Source organism: Lagenorhynchus albirostris, chromosome 3 (assembly GCF_949774975.1).
Source record: "Lagenorhynchus albirostris chromosome 3, mLagAlb1.1, whole genome shotgun sequence".
Lineage (NCBI taxonomy): Eukaryota > Metazoa > Chordata > Mammalia > Artiodactyla > Delphinidae > Lagenorhynchus > Lagenorhynchus albirostris.
Window position 1 is genome coordinate 160,517,388 of NC_083097.1, and position 22,529 is coordinate 160,539,916.

The following is a 22,529-nucleotide window of genomic DNA, read 5'->3' on the forward strand; positions in this document are numbered from 1 at the left end:
GCAGCTCCTGTTGTTTAGGCAGTGCCCCAAAGGAAAGTGACCCAACCCTCCCACAGTGAGGGAGAGGAGGGGAGGGTGACTGACATTCAATTCAGGGCAGTGACTTGTCTGCAGCTCATGGGGAGACAGGACAGACAGACTCAGTGAGCAGGCTGACAGCATTTGTGGTGAAAGCATGTTGGAGAAGGACAGAAACTAGAACTTTAGGCTGAGAGGGACATGGGAGCATCCCTTGCTTCCCTCTGGGGTGGTGAGGAGATGACCTCTACAGGTGAAGGAGGGGATGGGGAGATCTGGGTGAGAGCAGAGGGACGGAGTGTGGCTGAGGGCTGAGGTGGCACGGGGTGAGCAGCAGGTGCAGGCTGGGATGCCAGGAGGGGTTGGAGGCAGATGGAGGCCAAGTTGATAGGCTGTGCCCTTGAGCTTCAGACTTCTCAAGCCCTGCCTGGAATGGGGAGCACCCCAGGGGCGGGGGTGACATGGCCACGGGGAAACCTGCTTGATTCAACCCTTTTGGACTGCCCGTGGGAGCAGATGTCTGAGGGTCCAGGCCGGGGCACGCTGGCCTAACACGTGTCAGACGGACGCTCGGCCTCCTGTGCCAGGAGCCCGAAGCAGCTGTCACTTTCCTTCCTTTCAGTTTGAGTCCAAGGCAGGGTCCTGCAGTGTTGCTCATTTGTGAAATCAGCTCCTTTAAGGAGCTTGCAAATGAGTCAGCCCAGGAGTGTGTCCCAAATACAGTGATGGGGCCCCTTCAATGCCCTGTGCTCTCCCCACCCACACCAAGTCTCCAGAAGGTGGGCTGCTTTGGGACTGGTTCTGCTTGGCCATACCCAGGACAGGCCTCCCAGGGTGTTTGCTGGTGAGGAAACTGAGGTGCTGGGTGTCCTGCCTGCTTGGACACAGAGCCAGGAGGTCTTCATCGTAGGCGCACTGCAGGTGTGAATTGGGATTCTTTGAGGGGCTCATACAGTGTGCTCCTCCCCGGGCCCCCACGTTGGTAGATGTGGGCATTGACTGTCCTGTGGAGAACTGGTACTTCAGGAGCCTGGCAGCTAAATTCTTTTTTTGTCCAGTGATGAACTCTTGAATGGCTTTTTAGACCTTGACTGTTGAAGTCTGGTTTCCCATGTCCTGCCCCGCTGGGACATCAAGGCTGGGCTCTGAGCGGCCCCTTTAAGAGCGAGTACTCGTGTCCCAGACTCGGTTGTGGAATGCCAGCAGTCTCCCTGTAAACAGACATCACTGCCGTCTTCCCTCCTGTCTCTGTGAGGGTTAACAACACTTCAGCTTGTTGTCTGGAACCGGTTCAGACTGGTTTTCTGGAAAGTGCTTTGTCTCTCAGACTGAATCCTGGGCAGGGTCATGTGGAGCCCAGTGATGTCATGGGATCAAAAACTGACTCAGCTGTTTTTTTTCTTCTTTTCTTTCTTCTTTCAATCAAGATATGTGTATGCTGCAGGTACAGGGTGCCGGCATGGTGATGGGCCAGGCCTCACCCCACTCAAAGTTCGCCTCATCGGCAGTCAAAGGGTTAAATGTGACCCCCCACTCCTCACCCTCCTGAGGTGAGCAGGGAGTGAGAAGGCTGCCCCTCACTGAAGCAGGAGTAGAAGGGTCAACCCTCATCAGTGCAGTGCAGGGCTGGAGTTGGGCTGTGACCCTGGTCCTGAGACAGCATGGTCCCTCCTTCTTGGATTCCAGATACCTCCAATCCCATGTAGGTGCTCAGGATCCCATAGGCAGGGAATTCAGATCTAGAACAGTTTCCTCTATTTGCTCTTGAGTCTGGAGTGCAGAGATTTCCCCCTTCTTTCTGATAAGCAGCCACCTTCCGTTGTTCCTGCCCAGGCCCCTGCAGGTTTCTGGCCCTGGATGGGGCAATGCATAGCTTGGCTTCCCAGATGCTCTGTTGCTCCTGCCCTCGCCTTCCCCAAGGCAGTGAAGAAATGTCCTGGGCACGCTTTGTGGGCCCTTCATTTGTTGTACCTACTTCTGCCATTGTCACATGGTGAGGAAAACACTCCATGCTGACATTGTGAAAAGTCTGAGAAGACAGCCACTTCGTTGTGCCAAGTTTAAATGTCATGTTTTCTCCATCCCCTAAAGTTCAGAATGACTGAAGAAGCATGCCGAACACGGAGTCAGAAACGAGCGCTTGACCGGGACCCAGCAGAGGACGATGTGGAGAGCAAGAAAATAAAAATGGAGAGAGGAGTGTTGGCTTCAGAGTTAAACGCTGACGGAGACATGAGAGTGACGCCTGAGCCAGGAGCAGGCCCAGCCCAAGGGTTGCTGAGAGGCGCAGAGGCGATGGCCATGGGCAGAGGCGAAGGGCAGGTGGGCGATGGGCCCGTGGACATGCGAACCACACACAGGTGAGCAGGAGGGTCCAGGAACCAGGGACAGGCCTGGGCGTGAGGAGGCCTGTGGGGGTGAAGCCGCCGTCAGGCCTACAGGAAGCAGCTTTCGGTGGCTTATCATGGAGATGGCTGTGGGCTCCAGCCCTGTCACCTCCCCCACCGTCCTGGCCAAGGGACCTCCCTCTTGGGGCCCTGGGGCCCAGACATCTGTAGCATGGGGTGTGGGTCTCACAGGATGGGGGAGTGGTAGCCTCTGTTGGCTCCCCTGCTTGACAGCAGGCCTTCACTAAACTTGTACCTGCTGTCTAGCTCTGTGCTTCTGGTTTATAGGAAAACTTTTTCATTTGGTCCAGCTTCCCTGCTTTTCAGATCTGGGGCATGGGAGGCCAGGGATGATGCTACACCCTGCTTGGGTCACTTGGCCAGGGGCAGAGTCGGGAGCACAGCCCTCTCACGTGCGTCACCACTCCTCCTAGGCCGTGCATCAGGGAGGAGGGGCCCCTGTGTTCGGGACTCCTGTGATGTGCTCTTTCGGTTTCTCCTTCATCGATACTGATTGCTTCAAGAGTAACTTTCCCAATCCTCAGCTTTTAAGGAAAAAGCTTGAAAGAAATAAGACTCGGTGTACCACCCCATGTCTTCACTAAGAAATCCTCTTTTCTCCCTGTAAAGAGAATTGCAGGCCTAGCTCCAGCTCCTGCTTTACCCCTCCCTTCACACCCTGATGTCCCATGAGCCAGCAGCCGGTGGCCATGGCCTCCTGAGAAGCCCCGCGGCCCCTCTGTGTGTGGCCCCTCTGTGGTTCATCCCTTGTCTCCCTCAGTGCCTCCTCTGCAGACTCCCTTCCATGTCTGTTTGCCCGGGGTGGGGTGTAAGTGCAGATCTGGAGAACCTGGTGCTCTTTGCCTCCTTGTGTTGACTGACCCCGCAGAGGGACCCCAACCTGCAGTCTTTGCATTAAATTCATTTGGGCCCCACATTGTTGGCGTCCTAAGGACTTCAGAGATTGTCTGACTCAGTATTTCTCAGCTTTAAAAATTCTTACCGCCTTGAGATAAATGGGAAAATCTAACCCCCTCCTACTGGGGAAGCGTATTAGTCTGGGGTGGTGTGCTTTGTGTTCTTGCTACCCAGAAAGGCCTTTTTTATCTGGCTCTGCTTTCTGCAGTCCCTGTTCTAAAACCAGAGGCCTCTTTTAAAGTTCTAGAAATAAAATTTTAAGTTTGGGTCTGCTTTCCCTTCCCTTTCCTTTCAGAATGTCACAGGTGGGTGAAGAGAAGGAGGAGCCCACACTTGCAGAGATTTACTGGGTCCCTCTTGTGTTCCTGGGCTCCTGGTCTACATTTTTTCCTGTAATCACCATGCTCCCCTGTAGGGCAGGCCAGTGAATTGTGAGGGAGAGGTTAAGTGTTGAAGGAGCATAAAAGAATGTAAGAGAGCAAGAGACAGAGACTAACCCAGGCACACAGAGCAGGGGTCCTCCTGTGGGACTAGGGAGACCCCAGGGCATTCTTGAAGCAGTGTGAGATTGTGGAAGGAGCCCGGCTTTGGCAGAGTGGGGCTCAGATCACACTCTCTGACTGACCTTGGGCAGATGATACTGGCCCGTGCTACTTCATTTGTAAAATGGATGATAATCTGTGCTCTGCATCTCTGGGTGACAGATGCGTGCCCAGAATTGACCCTGGTGCATGGCATGTGGTGAGGGAAATAAGTGCTGGTAACAACTACCCTTCAGTCTTCAAGCTTCATTTAAAATACGACGTCACATATAGAGCTAGTGTCTCCTTGAGTGCTCACATAGAGTGTTCTGTCTAGTTTGTTGAAGTATAGTTGTGAATTTTGACAGAATAATAGGATCAAGTCCAGCCCAGAGCCATTCTAAAACTGTAATCTTTTTTGGAGTGAGTGGCCATGGTTTCTGTGTTAGAAGCAGGCAGTCTTTGGATCCTCATTGAGAGTGTCTGGCTCATCCCTTGGGAACCTCCATATAGAGAATTTTATTTAATTGAGTTATAGCATACATAATGAAAAGTACGCATGTGCCACTTGGTACATTTCACAAACTGAGCACATCCTTGTAGCTCAAATCAAGAAATAGAACGTTACTAGCGCCCTCATGCCCACTTGTCACTACCCTCCGAGTAACCACTTTCTTGACTTCAAACAGCACAGGTTAGTTTTTCCTGTTTTTGAACTTTAAGTAATTGGAATTATGTAGTCTGTACCCTTTGCTTGCTTTCATTCAACATAATGTTTGTGAAATTTACTTATGTTGTTGAATGTAGGAATAGTTACTCTTTTCATTGCTGTATAGTATTTTTCTAGAATTTGTTTGGCTCTTTTTAAAAACTGCTTCTTTCTTTCATGCTGTGCTATTCTTATGACCCAGTTTAGGCATATTGAAGGCTAGAGGGGGGTTTCTGGTGGCTTCTAGCAGAGAGAATTTCCTTTTTCTTTAAGGAAGTGCTGGTGAATTAAAATCACCAAGATACAACTTTTCTTTTCTTTTTTTTTTTAAACGACATTGGGGAGATTTAGAGCATGCGGATATCGATAAAATGGTAGGATCAGTTCTCTCCTTCTCTGCAGTTCCCCTCTTCATCTCTCTTTGGCATTTTTTCTGACTTAGTCTCCCAATGTGTGTGTGTTTTATTTTCAAAATAAATCAGGGCTGGAGGGCAGCTTCCAGCAGTGATTGAATGAGGAGAAATTGTCAAATCCTTTCCCCAAAAAAACAACTATGAAGCAGCACAGAATTGACCCCCAAAATCAGCCATTTCAACACTCTGGAAATTGACCAGAAGCACACAACAATCTGCGAAGTGTTTGTGCTTAAGAAACTGCTGAACTCTGGGTAAAAATGGTGAGAATATGTGGCACTTGACCTGGGGCTCCTCTCATGCCCTCTCCCCAGCTCTCTTGGTAGGGAAGTTCTGCCTAGCCAGTGCAGGCTGTAAGGACCAACAGCTTCCCTGCAGGGGTGAGAAGGGGCTCACTCAATTTAGAGTGGTGGGCAGCAGCCCTGCCCATGGCCTTGTTGGTTAAAGTGACAGTTTTGGAGATGGGTAAGTGGGGAGGGACAGTGGCTGTATTAGCCCAAGGTTGCAGACATGTTTGGGGGCAAGACAGAAAAACAATTTGAAGAAAGAATGGCCAAACATGTATTTGAGCAGAAGCTTATCCAAGAAGCTTAACAAACCTCAAGTAGCATAAATACAAAGAGATCTATACCTAGACACATCAGAGTCAAACTGTTACAAGCCAGAGAAAAAGGGAAAATCTTGAAAGTAGCAAGAGAAAAACAACTCATCACATACGGGGGAAGCATTAATATAATTAACAGCTGACTTCTCACCTGAGACATTCAAATGGAAACCAAAAGGGAACTGAATGGCATTCAAAGTACTCAAAGAAGAAAATTGTCAACCCAGAATTCTCAGTGCATCAGAACTCTCCTTCAGAAACGAAAGCAAAAAGAGATTTTCAGATAAACAGAGACTGAGAGGATTTGTTGCTGGCAGACCTGCTGGTTCTTCAGGCTGAAAGGAAGTGACATGTTGGTAACGTACATTCACAGGAAGAAATAAAGAGCACTGGAAATGGTAAATATGTGGGCTAATAGAAAAGACCTTTTTTTCTCATTTCTTCTTAGTTAAAAGACATAACATCATATGAAGCATTAACCATAACACTGGATAGAATTGACAAAAACAACCATAGCTCTTTGGCAGTTGACCAAAGGCATACAACAATCTGTTGTATTTATAACATATATAGACACGTGATATACGGGTCAACAACAGTACAAAACAGGAGGAATGAAATGGAGCTGTATTGGAGTAAAGTTTCTATATTTTACCGGGATCAGGTTAGTGTTAATCTGAAGCAGACTGTATTGTTAATAAAATGCTTACTGTAATCCCTAGAGCAACTATTAAGAAAATAACTTTAAAATATAGTTTAAAAAAATCAACAGAAGAATTGTGGTACATTAAATATTTAACACAAAAGAAAGCAGTCAGTGAGGAACAGAAGAACAAAAAAGAAGGAAGACATGTAGAAAACAAACAGCTAAAGGATAAATGTAAATCCAACCAGATCAATAATTGCATTTAATGTGAGTAGTCTAAACACCCCAGTCAAAAGGCAGAGATTGTCAGAGCAGATAAAAAAGGCAAGATCCAGCCTAATTTTTTTTGTATATATATATATATATATATATATATATATATATATATTTTTTTTTTTTTTTCCTTTTTTGCGGTACGCAGGTCTCTCACTGTTGTGGTCTCTCCCGTTGCGGAGCACAGGCTCCGGACGCGCAGGCTCAGCGGCCATGGCTCACGGGCGCAGCCACTCCACGGCATGTGGGATCTTCCCGGACCGGGACACGAACCCGTGTCTCCTGCATTGGTAGGTGGACTCTCAATCATTGCGCCACCAGGGAAGCCCCCCTAATTATGTATTGTCTATAAGAGACAACCATTAGATCCTTAGGTAAAAGGATGAGGAAAGATATACCATAAGTAACCATAAGAAAACTAGAATGACTGTATTAATATCAGATAAAATTGACTTTAAGACAAAAAAATATTCCTAGAGCCAAAGAGGGACATTTTTTAACAGTACATGGGAAGATATACCAGTAACAAATGTATATGTACCTAACAACAGAATCGCAAAATATCTAAGGCATAAACTGATAGGATTGCTAAGAGAAATAGACAGTTCATAAATTATAGAGATTTCAGGGGCTTCCCTGGTGGCGCAGTGGTTGAGAGTCCGCCTGCCGACGCAGGGGTCACGGGTTCGTGTCCCGGTCCGGGAAGATCCCACATGCCGCGGAGCGGCTGGGCCCGTGAGCCATGGCCGCTGAGCCTGCACGTCCGGAGCCTGTGCTCCACAACGGGAGAGGCCACAACAGTGAGAGGCCCGCGTACCGCAAAAAAAAAAAAGAAAAAAGAGATTTCAGTACTCCTCTCTCAATAATTGGTAGAGCAACTAAACAGAAAATCGGCAAGATTCGAGAAGAGTCGAAGAGCACTGTTGATCTGTTTGGCTAAAGGGCATCTATAGAATACATCTCATGTGCACATGAAACATTTTCCAGAGTGGACCATATGCTAGGCCATAAAACAAGTCTCAGGGGTAGCTGTAATAAAAAAAGACAGACAAAGGACTTCCCTGGTGGTCCAGTGGTTTAGACTCCACGCTTCCACTGCAGAGGGCATGGGTTTGATCCCTGGTCAGGGAACCAAGATCCCGCATGCTGTACGTGCAGCCAAATAAATAAATAAAAGCTCTTTAAAAAAAAAAAAAAAAGAAAGGACGATAACAAGTGTTGGCGAGGACGTGGAGAGACTGGAACCCTGATACATTGCTGGTGGGAATGTAAAATGGCATAAACGGTTTGTCAGTTTCTTAGAAAGTTAGACATGAACTTACCACATGACCCAAGAGTCTGTCCAAGGAAGGTACCTGTGTGTACCCACACAAAGACAGGTACATGGGTGTCCATAGCAGCATGATTCACAATAGGCAGAAAGGTGGAAACAATCCAGAAGGCCACGGATAAACAAAATGTGCTATATCCATGCAGTGGATTACTAATCAGCAATTTTAAAGAAGCGAGTTACCAATTTGTGCTGCAACGTGGATGAAGCTCAGACTCACCATGCCGAGGGGGAGACACCAGACCCAGAGACTATGTATTGTATAATTTCATCTACAGGGAGTGTCCAGAAAAGCAAACTTACAGAGACAGAGAGCATTCAGATGGTGGTCTGAGGCAGGGGTTGGGGGTGGGTGAGGGCAGTGATTAACTGTTCACAGGCACAAGGGAACGTTTTGGGGTGATGGAAGTGTTCTAAAATTGGATTGTAGGGATGGTTGCACAACTCTAAATTTACTAAAAAATCACTGAATTATACTCTTAAAATGGATGAATTTTGTGGTATGTAAATTATACCTCAATATGGATGTTAAAAAATATAAATGAGGTTAAAATAGTTTGGTTTCCGTTCTGGCATCCGTCAGTGTGCTCAGGGAAAAACAAAACCCCGCAGAGCTGGAGGTTGATCCTGTTGGTCTTGTGAGGCCAACCCAAAGCTCATGAGCATGTGCTGCCCTCCCTCTACCCCAAGTCTGGACTGCTGGATGAGGTCTGGAGCTGGGACAGGCAGAGGAAGCTGTTTTGGGTTCTCTGTTTTGTTTCTGAGATAAATAGATTCCACTCCTGCACTTTCCTATAGAGGAGACTCTCTTTCTGTCACAAATTGTTGATCTTCAGAAATAGTCTAGGCCACACACAGGTGAAAAGAGCTTTGTTTTTCCCCTCTTGGGTAGAGGAACATTTAACTGAGTAAAACATGAGCCTGTTCTCCAGAGGTTCTGCACCTGAAAGGTTAGGGCTGGGTCCCTTGGTTGCCCTGGGCCTGTGTGGGGTGGGAACTTCATGATTAGCCACCCCCATACTTCACTGAAAATGTTTTTTTGTGTGCCTTTTTCTGAGGCGCCAACTCTCCTGGATTGTCTGTGGCAGGTACCATGCTCGTCCCTGGGGGCAGAAATGATGGGACAGGATCTGACTTAGCTGTTTTTCAGGGTACTGGATCTTGAAAGAATATGCAGAGGTGTTGGGGAGCCTCGACTTTAGGGGTGTGGCTCACTAGGGATGGAAGTCACTGGATGCCTAAGCAGTCCATCTCTATTTCCTCATTTTACCTGGGAGGAAACAAGGCTGGGCTCCCAGGGTCTCACGGGCAGGGCAGGGGCAGACTTGGAGCCCCATTTCTGCTGCTCGACAGCCAGCCATGTGGGTCTTGTGTGGACGTGTGGGGCAGGTGTCATGGTGACTTTGTCTCCCTGGCTTCCATTGGTGTGCGTGGTCTTCAGGCAGCTGTCTGACGCCTCTTCCTTCCCTGCTTTGCGTCGTGTGTCTCTTCTGCTGTGGGACAGGGCTTTACTTGGACCAATGGTCTCCCCCATGGTGTGGGTGGGAAGGACTCTGATGTGTGTTCTTATCCCTACCGAGGGACCTGTGGCCTATTGGGAGCTGGCAGTAGCACCTGAGCCATTAGAGCTGTTCTTGGCTTTAGTTTTTCTGGCTTTCTGCCTTCTTGCAAGGTTTAACAGACTGTAAAATGCACCAGAAGTACACCCTCTGTTTACCAAGGCTGCAAAAGCAGGGCACCTTTGTTGAAGCCGGTATCCTTGATGACAGAATCACTGCCCCATCTTTCTTTTCGGACTTTGGTAGTGGAGGGCGACACTCTGTATAGAAGTGAGGATTCTCAATGGCAGATCATTTGCTCTTAAGACAGGGCTTGGCCACCCACAGTGGTGAGTGTGGTGTGTGGGGCATGTCATCCACACCCATGTTAATGCCTGAGTCCTCTTCCAAAGTGAAAATGAACCTGAAAGTAACATGATAGTGCTTCCGCCTGTCATCTGTAATGTTGGATTGTGTGGATGGCCTTGTTTTGTTCTGTTCTGTGTAGAAATGGAGTCCACATGAAAAGGTATGTGCATCACTTAACGTTTCCAAGATGACTCCGTAAGTTATAGAGTCCTTGTTTGGGTGGACATGCTTTACAAGCGGCCTTTGGGAGAAGAAGGATACAGTAAACCCGGGGTTGCATTGCCCCGCCAGGAAGTACTGCTGGTGCCTGCCGTGTATGCCTCTCCTGCTGCGGTTTTCACACATGTATCCACCTGTGTACAGAACCTTATCACCCCAGAAAGTGCCCTGGAGCCATACATACATTTCCTGCCCTCCCTGATTGGGTGTATTCTCCCACTCTCCACCAATCTTGCCTCTTCTCAAACTTCCTAGAAATGGAATCATAGAGTATGTGCTTGGTGGGGTCTGGCTTCTCTCACTCCACGTGATTAGGATTCATCTCTGTTGTGTGTATCAGCATTTTGCTGAGGGACTCCCGCGTGGATGTGCATAGTCGTCCACTCGCCTGTCCACCGATACTGGGCAGTCTCCAGTTTGGGGTGCTGTGATCATTCCCGTAGAAGTCTTTCGCGTGGACATCGATCATCATTTCTCTTGCTAAATACCTAGGGGTCAAATTGCTGGGGTCACAGGGTAGGTGGGTATTGAGCTGTTTTAAAGAAACTGCCATGCCTTTCCCCAAAAATGTCTGGGTGGTTTTACTTTCACAGGCGTGGAGGTCCAGCTAACTTAATCCTCACTTGGTGTTGTCAGGCTTTACAGTTTTAGCCATGGAGTCTTCAGAGAGGTCTGAGTCCAGGTCCTGGCCTGCTTGTGTGACCATCAGCCCTCTCCCTTCCATGACAGAGGGTGAGGCCAGCGATGGTTGCTGCGCCAGCTTCCCGCGTGGGTGTGGGTGGGGGTCCTCCACGGCGATGTGCAGACGCGAGCCCCCCTCCTACCCTGTTCTCCCCACCATGCTCCACTGCAGCTGTGCCTGACCCACCGGCCAGCTGTCTGCTGGAATGTGCGTCCTTGAGTGATTCAGGGGAATGTTACACAGCTGTGGGCGTGATGGCTCTGGAAAGGGCTCTGGTTCTCTCACAGCCTGAGTGAGTGTGATTGTGGCCCTCACCCTGGCTCCTCCTACAGTCGCCAGCGATTGACAGCCCCCCCCCCCCACAGTGTGAGAGCTTCGGAAGTCACGCAGCCAGGAGCCTGTTCCTTCTGTGTGACGATTACTTCCCTCAGTGTGTGTGTGGGGGGGCTTTGGCACTCTGTGGGAGGCTCTTGGGGAGCCCAGCCCCTCCCCAGCACCTGTTGTGGGCTGGCCTTTCACTTGCTAGTTCTCTGTCTGCGGCTTGGCGGCTTCCAGGAGGGGCCAAGCAGCCTTGGGGAGCAGCTCCATCAGTTCCAACTAGAAATCCATAGCCTGCTTGCATTTCAGCACGTAAGAGCTGAACTGAGAGGTACGTTCCTTCAGAAATCGGTTCCTCGTTCTGGATTCCCCTGCCTCAGCTGCCACCTCTCCAGACCTCTGTGACTTCTTTCCATCTCCTCATTCGCTGCCTCTCCCCTTCCCTTGGGGCTCCTCATCCCGGTTCTCCTCTGTCCACCTGTCTTTATTCTGGGCCGTTATCTTATCCCAGGTTTGTAATAATTGTACTTTGAGGGGTTCACCTGTACTTCTGAAAATCATTAGATTATTTTTGGATGGCAGAGTGACAGACTCTGGGTGCCCTGTTTCTAACTCTTAGAGTGACCTAGTTCACATGGGGCATATTGTGAGCCAGCCTGGTGACAGGTAAGGAGCTCCACAGTTTTGCCACTTCCCTGTTGCCTTTACGGCGCCCTCCTCTGGCCTTGGAGGGGATGGTTTCTCACTGGATAGTGCCAGCCTTCTGGGGATATTACTGTGTGGCTGCCCTGACAGGAACCAGCAAGCCACCGTCTACAGTCATCAGGATAGTAGCTGTAAGCACTTGTTTGTTTAACAGTCAGGAACTCTTCTCTTCACACATGTGTGAGTTAAGCAGATTGGCAGATTAAGCAGATCATTTCCTTATTTTGAAATTATTCAGTATAATTCTGCAATTGCAGCTTCTGATATCCTCTTATGGCATGTATTCCTGCTGGTGCTTTGCCACATGCTGACAGGCAATGCCCTCACTGCTGTAGTGGGTTTAAACATTCTACCTATAGTGGTACATGAGGGAGGGTCTCTGGCCAGCCCTCTGCCATGGAGGCTCTGCTTTTATATACATTGCTTTTTATCTTACAGTCAGTTTCTCTGACATGAGGAGAGCAGGTGTACCGGAACCATAACCAACCCTGGGGGTGGGGATGGCGAGTGTGCTGGCCTGAGGGATCCCATCCTGTCCCTCATGGCCACCTAACCTGGTGGAGAAGAAGGATGAAGGGAGCTCTGTTTGTAGAACAGGTAGAAGCAGGAGTGAATACCCAGCACTTCCCACACATACCGTGTGTCACCCCAGGTGGGGCAAGCAGGATTTATACCAGGAGAGGAGTATTTTCTCAGTTAGCAGAATGTGCCCTGGAGGAAAAAGAGAGCTGGCCTGATTGCAAGAGATTTCTGGGTTTTTTCCTCAAGAAGATGAGCACTCGAATTGTAATTTGTGAGCCTGAAAGGGAGCGGGGGATAGCAGGTGGTTAAAAAAAAGAATGTGGGGTCTGACGGCTCAATTTCACTCACACCCCTGTGTAGCCCAGGACAGTTCACCCCACCCTTGGAGCCCACCATCTCCTCTGAAGTGAGGCATAGTCCAGTAAGGTTTGTCACAGCACTGATGGAAAGGAGACTTGGGACTCACAGGTGTCCAAGAATGAGGGAGAGGGGAGCTGAGTTCCCTGTGGCTGATCCAGCTCTGTGGATGGGCCCGCCCGGGGGAGGCAGGGAGTGCGAAGGAGGTGGGGAGCGTCTGATGGGTGGAGAGATGGGAGACATACCAGACGTTACTGTGTGTCCCCTTCCTTGAATCCCAAGCCATAAGAGTGCTTATTTTTAGAGCTTAAATCTTAAAAATAGTTGTGATGTAATCACATTGAAAAGCTTCAGGTCTTAGGGGGCACTGAAATCTGGTGACATGCAGAGTTCCTTAAAGCAGGCCCTTGATAGCTTTCAAAAGCAGCTTTAACACAACAGTGCTTTAAAGAGAACAACCAATCCAGGCACGTGTGGTATCTGTGGGCACTGTGGGAAAGAGCAGTCCGGGTGGCATGTCCTGGGGAGCTCACGGCCCAGAAATAGGGGTGCTCGGGCATCCAGCTAGCTCCCTGGAGCCATTGTGTTTGCCTGGAGTCAGGGCCTGAGAAGACCCATGGCGGTGGGAGCAGAGCCGGATGTCAGGCTGGGAAATGCAGCCCATGGACCACCCTCTGGAGCAGGGAGAGTTGATGCTCTGGATGTGGGTGGAGCTTGGAAGTTTGCTGGATGCCTGCATGTGAGAACAGAGGTAGACATGCTGGAGGAGGGAGGAGATGCCTTTGCCTGCAGTGCGGCATAAGGGGGGAGTGGGGCGTGAGATGCAGGATAGTTTCCTGGCGTTGGGGCCTGGGGTGCCTGACCTGCCTCTATGGGAAGTCTGTGCTTGGCCTGCCCATCTGCATATGCAGGGTGTCCAAGCTGCCCTGGGCAGTGGCAAGTTCTCTGTGAACTGGGTAACTGTGGGGCCTGTACAGTTGCCGCTTTTTAAGGCCACAGGAACAGGGTTACCAAATTTTGTTGTCTTATAATTGAATAGGTTTTATAGGGAAATTACGGCGTATATGTGTGGTGAGTCCTATTAAATTTTTAGTACGTCTTGCTTTTCAAAACTCAACTTTGGCAGCATGAAAAAACCACGTGGATTGCGGTATGTCAGGAGGACTGCACTTGGGAACCTCTGCTCAGACTGGCATCTGTGATGGGGACAGGAAACCCTTTGCTGAAAGCACTGGTGCAGCCCCTTTTCCATCTCTGGACCCCAGAGAACCTTTGGTCGTGTGGAAAATATGTTGACATTTACTGTGTTAGAAAATCTGAAAATAGCTTATTTAGTTAAAGATGACGATAATAAACCCATTACATGTTAGCATAAAGAACATTGCTTATAAAAAAAATAACTGTTTTGCAGATCTCTTTAATAAGTAGACAGCTGGATTCTCATATCTGCTTCTTCATCCAGTCTCTTGTGATAAGTTTTTAGGGATGAAGCATGTGAAGAAAATCCAGCCTGACACAGAGAAGCAGTTTGAGCAGGGAGGAGTATTTGGTTAGTCTTGGATAATTGTGTGTTTCTTCCTTTAATACGACACCAAAACACAGAGTGGCCATTCCTAACGGTTAGTTGCACTGTAGACTCTGAAACCTCGATTATCAGTGAAGTTTTTGTACTCAGTTACATTAAAATCTGTCAGTCTCTCTTGCACCTTGAACAGAACAGTTTTTTTTTAAGTATCATTTTAACTTTATTTTAATTAATTAATTTATCTTTGGCTGCATTGGGTCTTCATTGCTGCACGCGGGCTTTCTCTAGTTGCGGCGAGCGGGGGCTACTCTTTGTTGAAGTGCGCGGGCTTCTCACTGCGGTGACTTCTCGTTGTGGAGCACGGGCTCTAGGTGTGCGGGTTTCAGTAGTTGTGGCACACAGGCTCAGTAGTTGGCTGGTGGGCTCTAGAGTTCAGGCCCAGTGGTTGTGGCGGGCTTAGTTACTCCGTGGCTGTGGGATCTTCCCGGACCAGGGCTCAACCCCGTGTCCCCTGCATTGGCAGGCAGACTCTTAACCACTGCGCCACCAGGGAAGTCCCTGAACAGAAGAATTTAAAAAAAAATTTTAGGATTGTTTTAGATTTACAGAAAGTTTGCAAAGATCGTTCCTGCACACCCTTTCCCAGTCTCCCTCATTGTTAACAGATTACTGTGGAACATTTGTCACGAGTAATTACTATTAACCAAAGTCTATATTGTCTATTCAGATTTCCTGTTTTTTTACATACCTTTTCTGTTCCAGGATCCCACATGACATTTTGTCGTTATGTCTCTAGGCTTCTCTGGGCTGAGACAGTTTCTCAGACTTTCTTGGTTTTGACGACCTTGACGGTTTGGAGTTAGGTGTTCTGTAGAATGGCCCTCAGTTGGAATTGTCTGGTGTTTTTCTCATGGTTGGACTGGGTTTTGGAGAGGAGGACCTCAGAGGGGAAGTGCCCTTCTCATCACACATGTGTCCAGGGCACGTGCCATCAGTGTGACTTGTCACACCTTGATCACCTGGGTGTATGTCAGGTGTCTTCACTGTAAAGTTACTTTCCTTCTCCCTTTCCGTGCTGTGCCCTTTGGAAGGAAGTCAGCTCACACCTAATGAAAGGGATGCGGAGTCATGCTCCACCTTGAGAGTGGAGCGTCTACACAAATTATTTTGGGTTCTTCTGCCTAGATTTGTTTTTTCTCTCCCTGAATGATCTTTTACTCATGTTTGAGTTTGTAATACCATCGAACATTAGAAAATATTAGTTTACTGAGTTACAGAGATCTTTCAAATACTGATATATTTCATTTTACAGTATCGCGGAATCAGATTAGTTAATTATCCGATCTGTTGGGAAGCTCTTGGGCTCACAAATTTTCCAAAATTCTACATTTTGCTTGTTGGAAGCTCAGACATTATCATTAGTGACATATTATCGGTTGTTTTCCTTGAAGTGAACAGGCTTTGCTTTGACCATTTTGGGGAAAGTGTGTGCCAGACACCCAAGTCTGAATAACCACAGCATGTCTGTCCGACCTTCCTTCAACCATCATGAACGCTCAAACGTGTGATTTTTTTCCTGCATATCTGTTCTGCTTCTGTATGCAACAGGAGTGCTTTATCTTGTCACAGAATATTAAAAAGACATGTTCTCAAATGCTTGAGTTTTAATAAAATCAATAGCTTGTACTTCATGCAGGGCGTTGCCTACAGCGTGATGACACTGTGAGTCTTGGCACAGTTTGGTGCAGCTCTCCTGACTTGGTGAAAAAGGCAAATGTCATCTTGATGTTACAACAGCCTGGCAGAGCCCCTGAAGGGGTCCTGAGGACCACTCTGGGAGGACCGCAGGCAGGCTGTCCACAGTGGGCACAAGCAAGGATCCCTGGCAGGACTCTGAGCTCACACTCAGGCAGGACAGTGGTTAATGGCCTGATGGGGTCAGACAGTGAGAGGAAGAGAAGCCCTCAGCCTGGGATCTTGTCCCTAGAGACCTCGGATTGCAGGGAAAGTGGCCAGATGAATCAATTCAGAGCTAAATTATAGCAGAAAAGGTGATGGGGGCTGCCCTGAGTGTGCACATTACTATGTTCTGCAAGGATGGGGAAGAGAGGTGGGGTCATCATCCGTTGACTAGATGCACTTTCTGTGCCCTTTACCATTCACAGCATCCTCTCATGGTCAGTGACATCCCATTCTGCAGATGAAGAAACTGAAGCTCTTTGAGGTTTGGTGACTGGGCCAGGTCCCAGGAGCCACTGACGAGTGCCCAGCCCCCCAGAGTCCTCATGGCTGACCTGGGCGGAGTCTCACAGCTGCTTTGCTTAGAGCAGCTGGGGCAGGTCAGGTGGGGTGGGTGGGGGACACCTGAGCCGTGCTGGGAGGACATCCCCTGGGATTTGCCAGGGCGTGGAGGGGCAGGACCCAGCAGTTTGAAACACAGATATTTAAGAGGGGGCAAGAAAGTTCCAGGCAAATAGAGCACTTTCTATTTATCACAAGAGTTTGTGGTCATTGCAAGCTGGAAAACAGTGTTTGTTTCTCGAGTGAGGTTTCATCTGCACACAGCTGACTTGCTGTGAGTCGGTGAGGAAGCTGGCATCCCAGGAGGTGTGTTTGGGTTCATCTGGTGTAGGGAGTCCCTCCGTGCTGCAGCGTGCTCCTGAGTTTCTCCCTGGAGGAACGTTGGCCTGGCATGCGGGTACGGTGACAGAGCAAAGAGGCGATGCTAGCGATAGTGCTGTGACCAGCAGAGGGGTCCCACACTCCTTTTACCTTAATTCCCCAGGCCCAGGCCCTTTGGAAGCCTGGATTCCCGAGTGCTGAAACCCCACGCAGCTTCCTCAAGCAGGTAGCAGTCCATGTGTAGTAAGAGTTGTTTCCCAGTCAAGTCCAAGGACCACATCCATGTCCTCGCACTGTCATCTCTTTATCACCTCAGAGACTTGGCATGCAGATGCTGGTGGCTATCCAGCATCCTTCAAGTATAAATAAAAATATTTCCCCCTTTTTAACCTAGTCCAAAAATGGTATTTGATAACCTGAGTTAGAGGCCTCAGCTGACAGTTATGTGAGACCTACCCTTTCCTGCCCTGCATCTCCTTTTTGGGATGCCATTTAGCCCCCTTCAGGCTATGGGTGCCCAGCTGGTCTGACTAGGACAGGAGGCCCAGGTCCCAGTGCACTGTGGAGTACACCTGGCAGACCTTGGCGTGCCAGAGTTGACCAGGCCTGCCAGAGGTCCATAGGAGGCTGGGCCTGCTGTGGGCCCAGGTTATCCGCAGGCCATGGGTGTGTGACCTCAGGAAATCACTCTCTTAAGACTCTTTCCACACCTGTGGATGTGGGTGATGTGGGTGACAGTTGAGCAGTTGAGACGATCACATGGAAGCATGCATCTTGGTGGTTGGCACAGGGATGGCCATCAAAAAGGGTCAGCAAATGTCCTGGGTGATTTTCCCAAATCTGACATAAGTCAGCATTTCAGTTCTGACTATGTGGTCATTTCTAATAAGTGCCCCTTTCCAAATTTCTGAGCAGAGAGTGTGCTGAATCGGATTTAACCTTCCTGGTGGTGACCCGACTGGAACATGTTGCCTGCTGGCAGGGTCATGCTGCAGTGACCTCCTTGGGTGGGTGCTGGCCCTGCAGGCTGTCCCATTGCCATTTGATGTCAGGGTCTTTTTGTGGGGCCACTGCCAGTTGCTGGCCCAGGGAACACTCCCTTCTGCCCATTCTTGGCATGTTTCTCCATCGACTCTGCATGCCCCCAAAACTGGCCCCTATCCCTGCTTCCAGTCCCAGTGAGGTCCTCTGGGTCTCCCTAGCCAGGCTGTGTGACTTCTGGGGGCTCCTGTGTTCCTAGAAGGATCCCCAGCAGGACAGGCTGGATGCCTCCTGGCCTTGCTGATGGCACAGTGCTCTTCCACTGCAGCTGCCTCTGCCCTGGGACTGCCCGCCTCTGTGCTGGGGGCCCTGGTTGGGGGATGGGCTCTCGGGACCAGACCCTGGTCACACTTGCTCTCTTCCTTTCTTCCGAGATGTTCGGCTGTTGCCATGGCAGGGTGGGCCATAATGGAGTCCCAGAGAGATAGCCGGACCTGGAGTCTCCAGGAAGAATTATGGCTGGGTTTCAAAAATCCTGTCCCAGCTGCTCACCTCCATGGCCTCTGTGGCCTAGAAGCAAAATGTATTCTGACTTCCTGGCCCCCACAAAGCAGGCTCTGGGCTTTTGTCTTGACATCCCAGCCAACAGGGTGTCAAGTTACAGTGCTGGGAGAAGTGGTAATGGATGCCAAGAAGGGAGTCGAGGGAGAATTGGGGGAATTGCGCAGGGGAGCCCAGGGAGCCGAGGGAGCTGAGGGGCTGGGGCTGGCGGGAAGCAGGTGGGCTCTGGGGGGCGCGGCAGGGACCAGGCACCCGTCAGTGCCTACCAACCCCAAGGGCAAGCAAGTGTTCGGCTTTGGGGCGCACCTGTGTCTGCATGCAGCGGTTCCCTTTCTAATCACATCGGGTGTGTCTGAATGGATGGGGCCCCTTGGGAAAGGAGGGTGGGGTGTCATGGGGTCCCAGTGAGCAGCTCCCATGCCCAAACGGCTGTGAAAGATCCCAGTGGTGTGTGTCTGCGGAGATGCCCAATATGCAACTGGGAACTGTCAGTGAAATGTTACCAGGTAGTAGGACTAACCTGGGAACTGGTGATAAACGTCGTATTTTTCTCTCTTTAGGACGTTTCTAGAAGTATTTCTGGAATGGGAGTGCTCATTGGATTAAGTACATGGAATTGCTTTCCAGCGTTGACTCAGACACCACTCCCGGTAGTGCCTGAAGCCGCTGGTAGTGGCTCCCAGACCTGAGGATGGCCCCCTCCTCTCCTGTGGGACCTTCTGTATATACACCCCCTTTTCTTTGTTGGGCAGCCCTGTGCTCCTGCTGGGCAGCCCTAGAGCTACACTCCAATCCCTTCCCAAGTCTGCATCTGCCCCGGGCAGCCTCTGTGTGCAGAGAAGTACTGCTGGTCCTTTTGGGGGGATTTGAGGTTCAGCAGGAATGGTTACTTGAGTAAACCTTTTCTTTCCCACCTTCTCTCTCCCAGGGTACTGTAGTGTCTAGAGTAGGTGGCCTTGTTGAGTCTGAGGGAGGCCATGGCATTATAGTGGCGTAGGCCAGCTCGCTGGGGGCAGAGCTGGGCTGCCGGCCCCATTAGTTTAGTGGTTTAAAGTAACTGTATTGGTGTAGCATCATCTGTCAGGTCTGCGGGTTCCAGCTGGGTGCAGCTTCTTGGGTTCTCATCTTTGTAGTCCCACGTCAGCTGGATTGGGTGTCCCCAGTGGCTTGGTTACTCATGTAGGATGGCTGGGCCCATCTCTGTGTCTGTGTCTGTGACCCTCTTTGCAAGCAGCTAGTTTGGCATCCTACTCTGGGGTGGTCTCTCAGAGCAAATGTTCCAAGGGCCCAAGCACAAGCTTTTTTTTTAATTATTATTTTTTAATTAATTAGTTTTTATTTATTTATTTATTTTTGGCTGCGTTGGGTCTTTGTTGCTGCGCGCGGGCTTTCTCTAGCTGCGGTGAGCAGGGGGGCTACTCTTCGTTGTGGTGAGCAGGCTTCTCATTGCAGTGGCTTCTCTTGTTGCGGAGCACAGGCTCTAGGTGTGCGGGCTCAGCAGTTGTGGCTCGCGGGCTCTAGAGCGCAGGCTCAGTAGTTGCGGCGCACGGGCTTAGTTGCTCCGCGGCATGCAGGACCTTCCCGGACCAGGGCTTGAACCTGTGTCCCCTGCACTGGCAGGCGGATTCTTAACCACTGTGCCACCAGGGAAGTCACAAGCACAAGCTTTTGAGGCTGTGACCTTGCTTCAAAAGCTTGCATCGTTGCTTCCTCTATGTTCCTCACTCCTGGCCTCAGAGAGTGAGCCACAGAACTAACCCAGATCCTGGGGATAGGACCGGACACGAGGACGTGAGCATGGGGAGGCATGGATCACTTGGAATGAGCTACCTCCACGGTGCTCTTCAGGACTGAATGGATGGCCTCGCAAGGGTGTAGTGCAGTGGTCCTGTGTACAGGGTTTTGTCAACCAGGTGTATTAGGACTCCTCCTTAACATCCACCAGAGTCCTGGACTCATAGGTTAGGAGTTGGACTTCCAGGGCCTAGTGCTTGACAAGACATAATGACACAGAATTCAGAAATCCTTTTTTTTTTTTTTTTTTTTTTTGCGGCACGCGGGCCTCTCACTGCTGTGTCCTCTCCCACCGCGGAGCACAGGCTCTGGACGCGCAGGCTCAGCGGCCATGGCTTACGGGCCCAGCCGCTCCGCGGCATGTGGGATCCTCCCGGACCGGGGCACAAACCCGTGTTCCCCGCATTGGCAGGCAGACTCTCAACCACTGCGCCACCAGGGAAGCCCCAGAAATCCTTTTAAGTGAGTTTGCACATCCTTTACCAGTGCAGCATCTGTGTGCGTGTGGAAAGAGCTGCTCACATGTGCGAGGTGATCGGTCAGTCTACAGGCATTGCAGATTCCTTGTGAACTCATAGGCCCCATCCTGGAACCAGGTGCAGGGAAGAGGAGGAGGTAGGTGCACACCAGCTGTGTCATCTGAGCACCCACAGAGCAGGCCCAATCTCTGTCTTCACCGGGTTTGAGAATATTCATGTGTTACCCAATTGACTGCTGTGTGCCGAGTTGACCTTCACAACAAGCAGCCCCTTACTGCCTCAGGAGAGGTTGGGGCCTGAACTGCCCTGATGGCCTCCTACGGCATCCGAGCCTCCTTGGCACTGAGGTCTCACCTCACGCAGTAAACCCCACCCAGTGGGGCAGGAATTACTGTCCCCATCCTTGTAGGGGGCACAGAGGGGGAAGTGTCCTACCCTGGGCTTCTCACTTGCAAGAGGCAGAACCAAGTGAGAGGTTTTGTAAGGGTGTGACTCTCCCCCTCCCCTCAGTGTGTGTAGGCTTGGTGCACAGTGCCTGCTCTGGGAGGAAGCCCTGTGGCCTGTCCACCACCCAGCATGGCACTAGGAGGAGGGTCCTGTCCCTCTGGCTCTGGGGAGGTGGGAAGCCCTTTGCTTGTCGGGCCACCTTAGGAGCATCCTGGCCCTCACTGGGAGCTGTAGGGCCCCAGCATTGTGGAGAGGGCTCCAGGTGGGACCATGGCTCCCTGGCTGCTATGCCTGTGGTGACCTCTGGCCCCAGCCCTGGGTGGGGGAACCCGCCTATCAAATGCGCAATGACAGCATTACCCTGGGAGGCTGTGGGAGGGTGAACTGAGCCAGCGCAGGGCTGCCATAATGGCACCTTGTAGGAGGGCAAGGCACTTTCTTGGATAGTTTGCTGAGGTGAGGGTAAGTGAGCTGGTCTCTGTCAGGGGAGTGCCTCTGCTCAGGCTTGTGCTGCCCTTGAGTGGAAGCTCCCAGAGTTTTGCCCTAAGCTCCCTGCCTCCAAGATGGACAGTTAGAGGCAGGGCGAAGAAGGCTGCCCCAGACATGCACGCTGTTGCGGGGGCGGGTCCCGTGAGCACAGTGGGGTAGTGCTGACCACGGTCCCAGGGCGGGGCTTGGCCAGCCGGGGCCTTTTCTGAGGGCACAGGTGGTTTGAAGCGCATCTTGAAGTGTGAATTGGGCCTCACAAGGGAGATGAGAAATATGACGGAGGAACATTCCTTGGAGGGGATGGTGGTGAGGGTGGGAGGAGCTCACGACAGGACGTACATGTGAGCAGCAACTTGGAGTTCAGGGGCTGAGGGCTGGAGAGGCTGTGGGCCTGGGAGGGCCTAATGGGCTCTAGAGGGAGGAATGCCCTGGGGGAGGGTCTGGTGGGGCCAAGACTAATGTTTGCTGAAACTGGTGCTGGGTCTGGAAGAGCCTCTCCCCTGCACCTGCCATACCCAGCAAACAGCAACCACCTGCCCCTCCCTGCCCAGCCAGGCCCAAAAGATGAGGGGAAGAGGGAGGGTTCTATCAGGGAGTAGTTGGCCACCAGCGCTGCTTGTCTTCCCTGGGTTAGCCCTGAGGAGCAGTTTGTTGTCCCCAGGCCTCATTTGGCCCACCCTCGTCCCCGGCTTCCCTAGTGTGTGCAGGCATCTTAGGGATCTTATAAAAGTGCAGGCTTTGATCAAGCAGGTCTGGGGTAGTAACGTGCCTTGGTGAAGCTGCTCTGCTGCTCAGTGGGCTGAGGCAGGTGGTGGTCCACTCCCATCTGCCCCTCCCCCTCCTGGTTTTGTGTCTGCCCATCCTGGTCGACCCTAAGGATGGAACTGCTTTTATCCAGGGGTTTCTCCCCACTACCTGACAAAGCACCTGCTTCTTAGGTTGGCTTTCAGCAAATTGGAGTGAGTGAGTAAATGAATGAGTGTGGATCAAGTGTGCCTTCCCCAGACATCAGGCAGGCCCATATTGAGAACAGCAAAGGTCAGAGCTGCATTCCCTTGAGACTGCTTCCCCTGGCACAGGCCAGTGAGACAGTAAATATTAA

General features: G+C 50.5%; 1 protein-coding gene across 10 annotated transcripts in view; it reads left to right on the forward strand.

Moving 5' to 3' along the window:
• GATAD2A (GATA zinc finger domain containing 2A) overlaps nucleotides 1–22,529 on the forward strand; it is a 98,393-nt gene that overhangs the window by 58,729 nt on the left and 17,135 nt on the right. For 9 of the 10 annotated variants that reach the window (XM_060144874.1, XM_060144872.1, XM_060144879.1 and 6 more), the window contains one exon: nucleotides 2,110–2,378. In XM_060144874.1, coding sequence (XP_060000857.1) covers nucleotides 2,110–2,378 — 269 coding nt within the window. Of the gene's footprint in view, nucleotides 1–1,445; nucleotides 1,569–2,109; nucleotides 2,379–22,529 lie in introns of all 10 variants that reach the window. The other variant, XM_060144877.1, reaches the window with a different exon arrangement.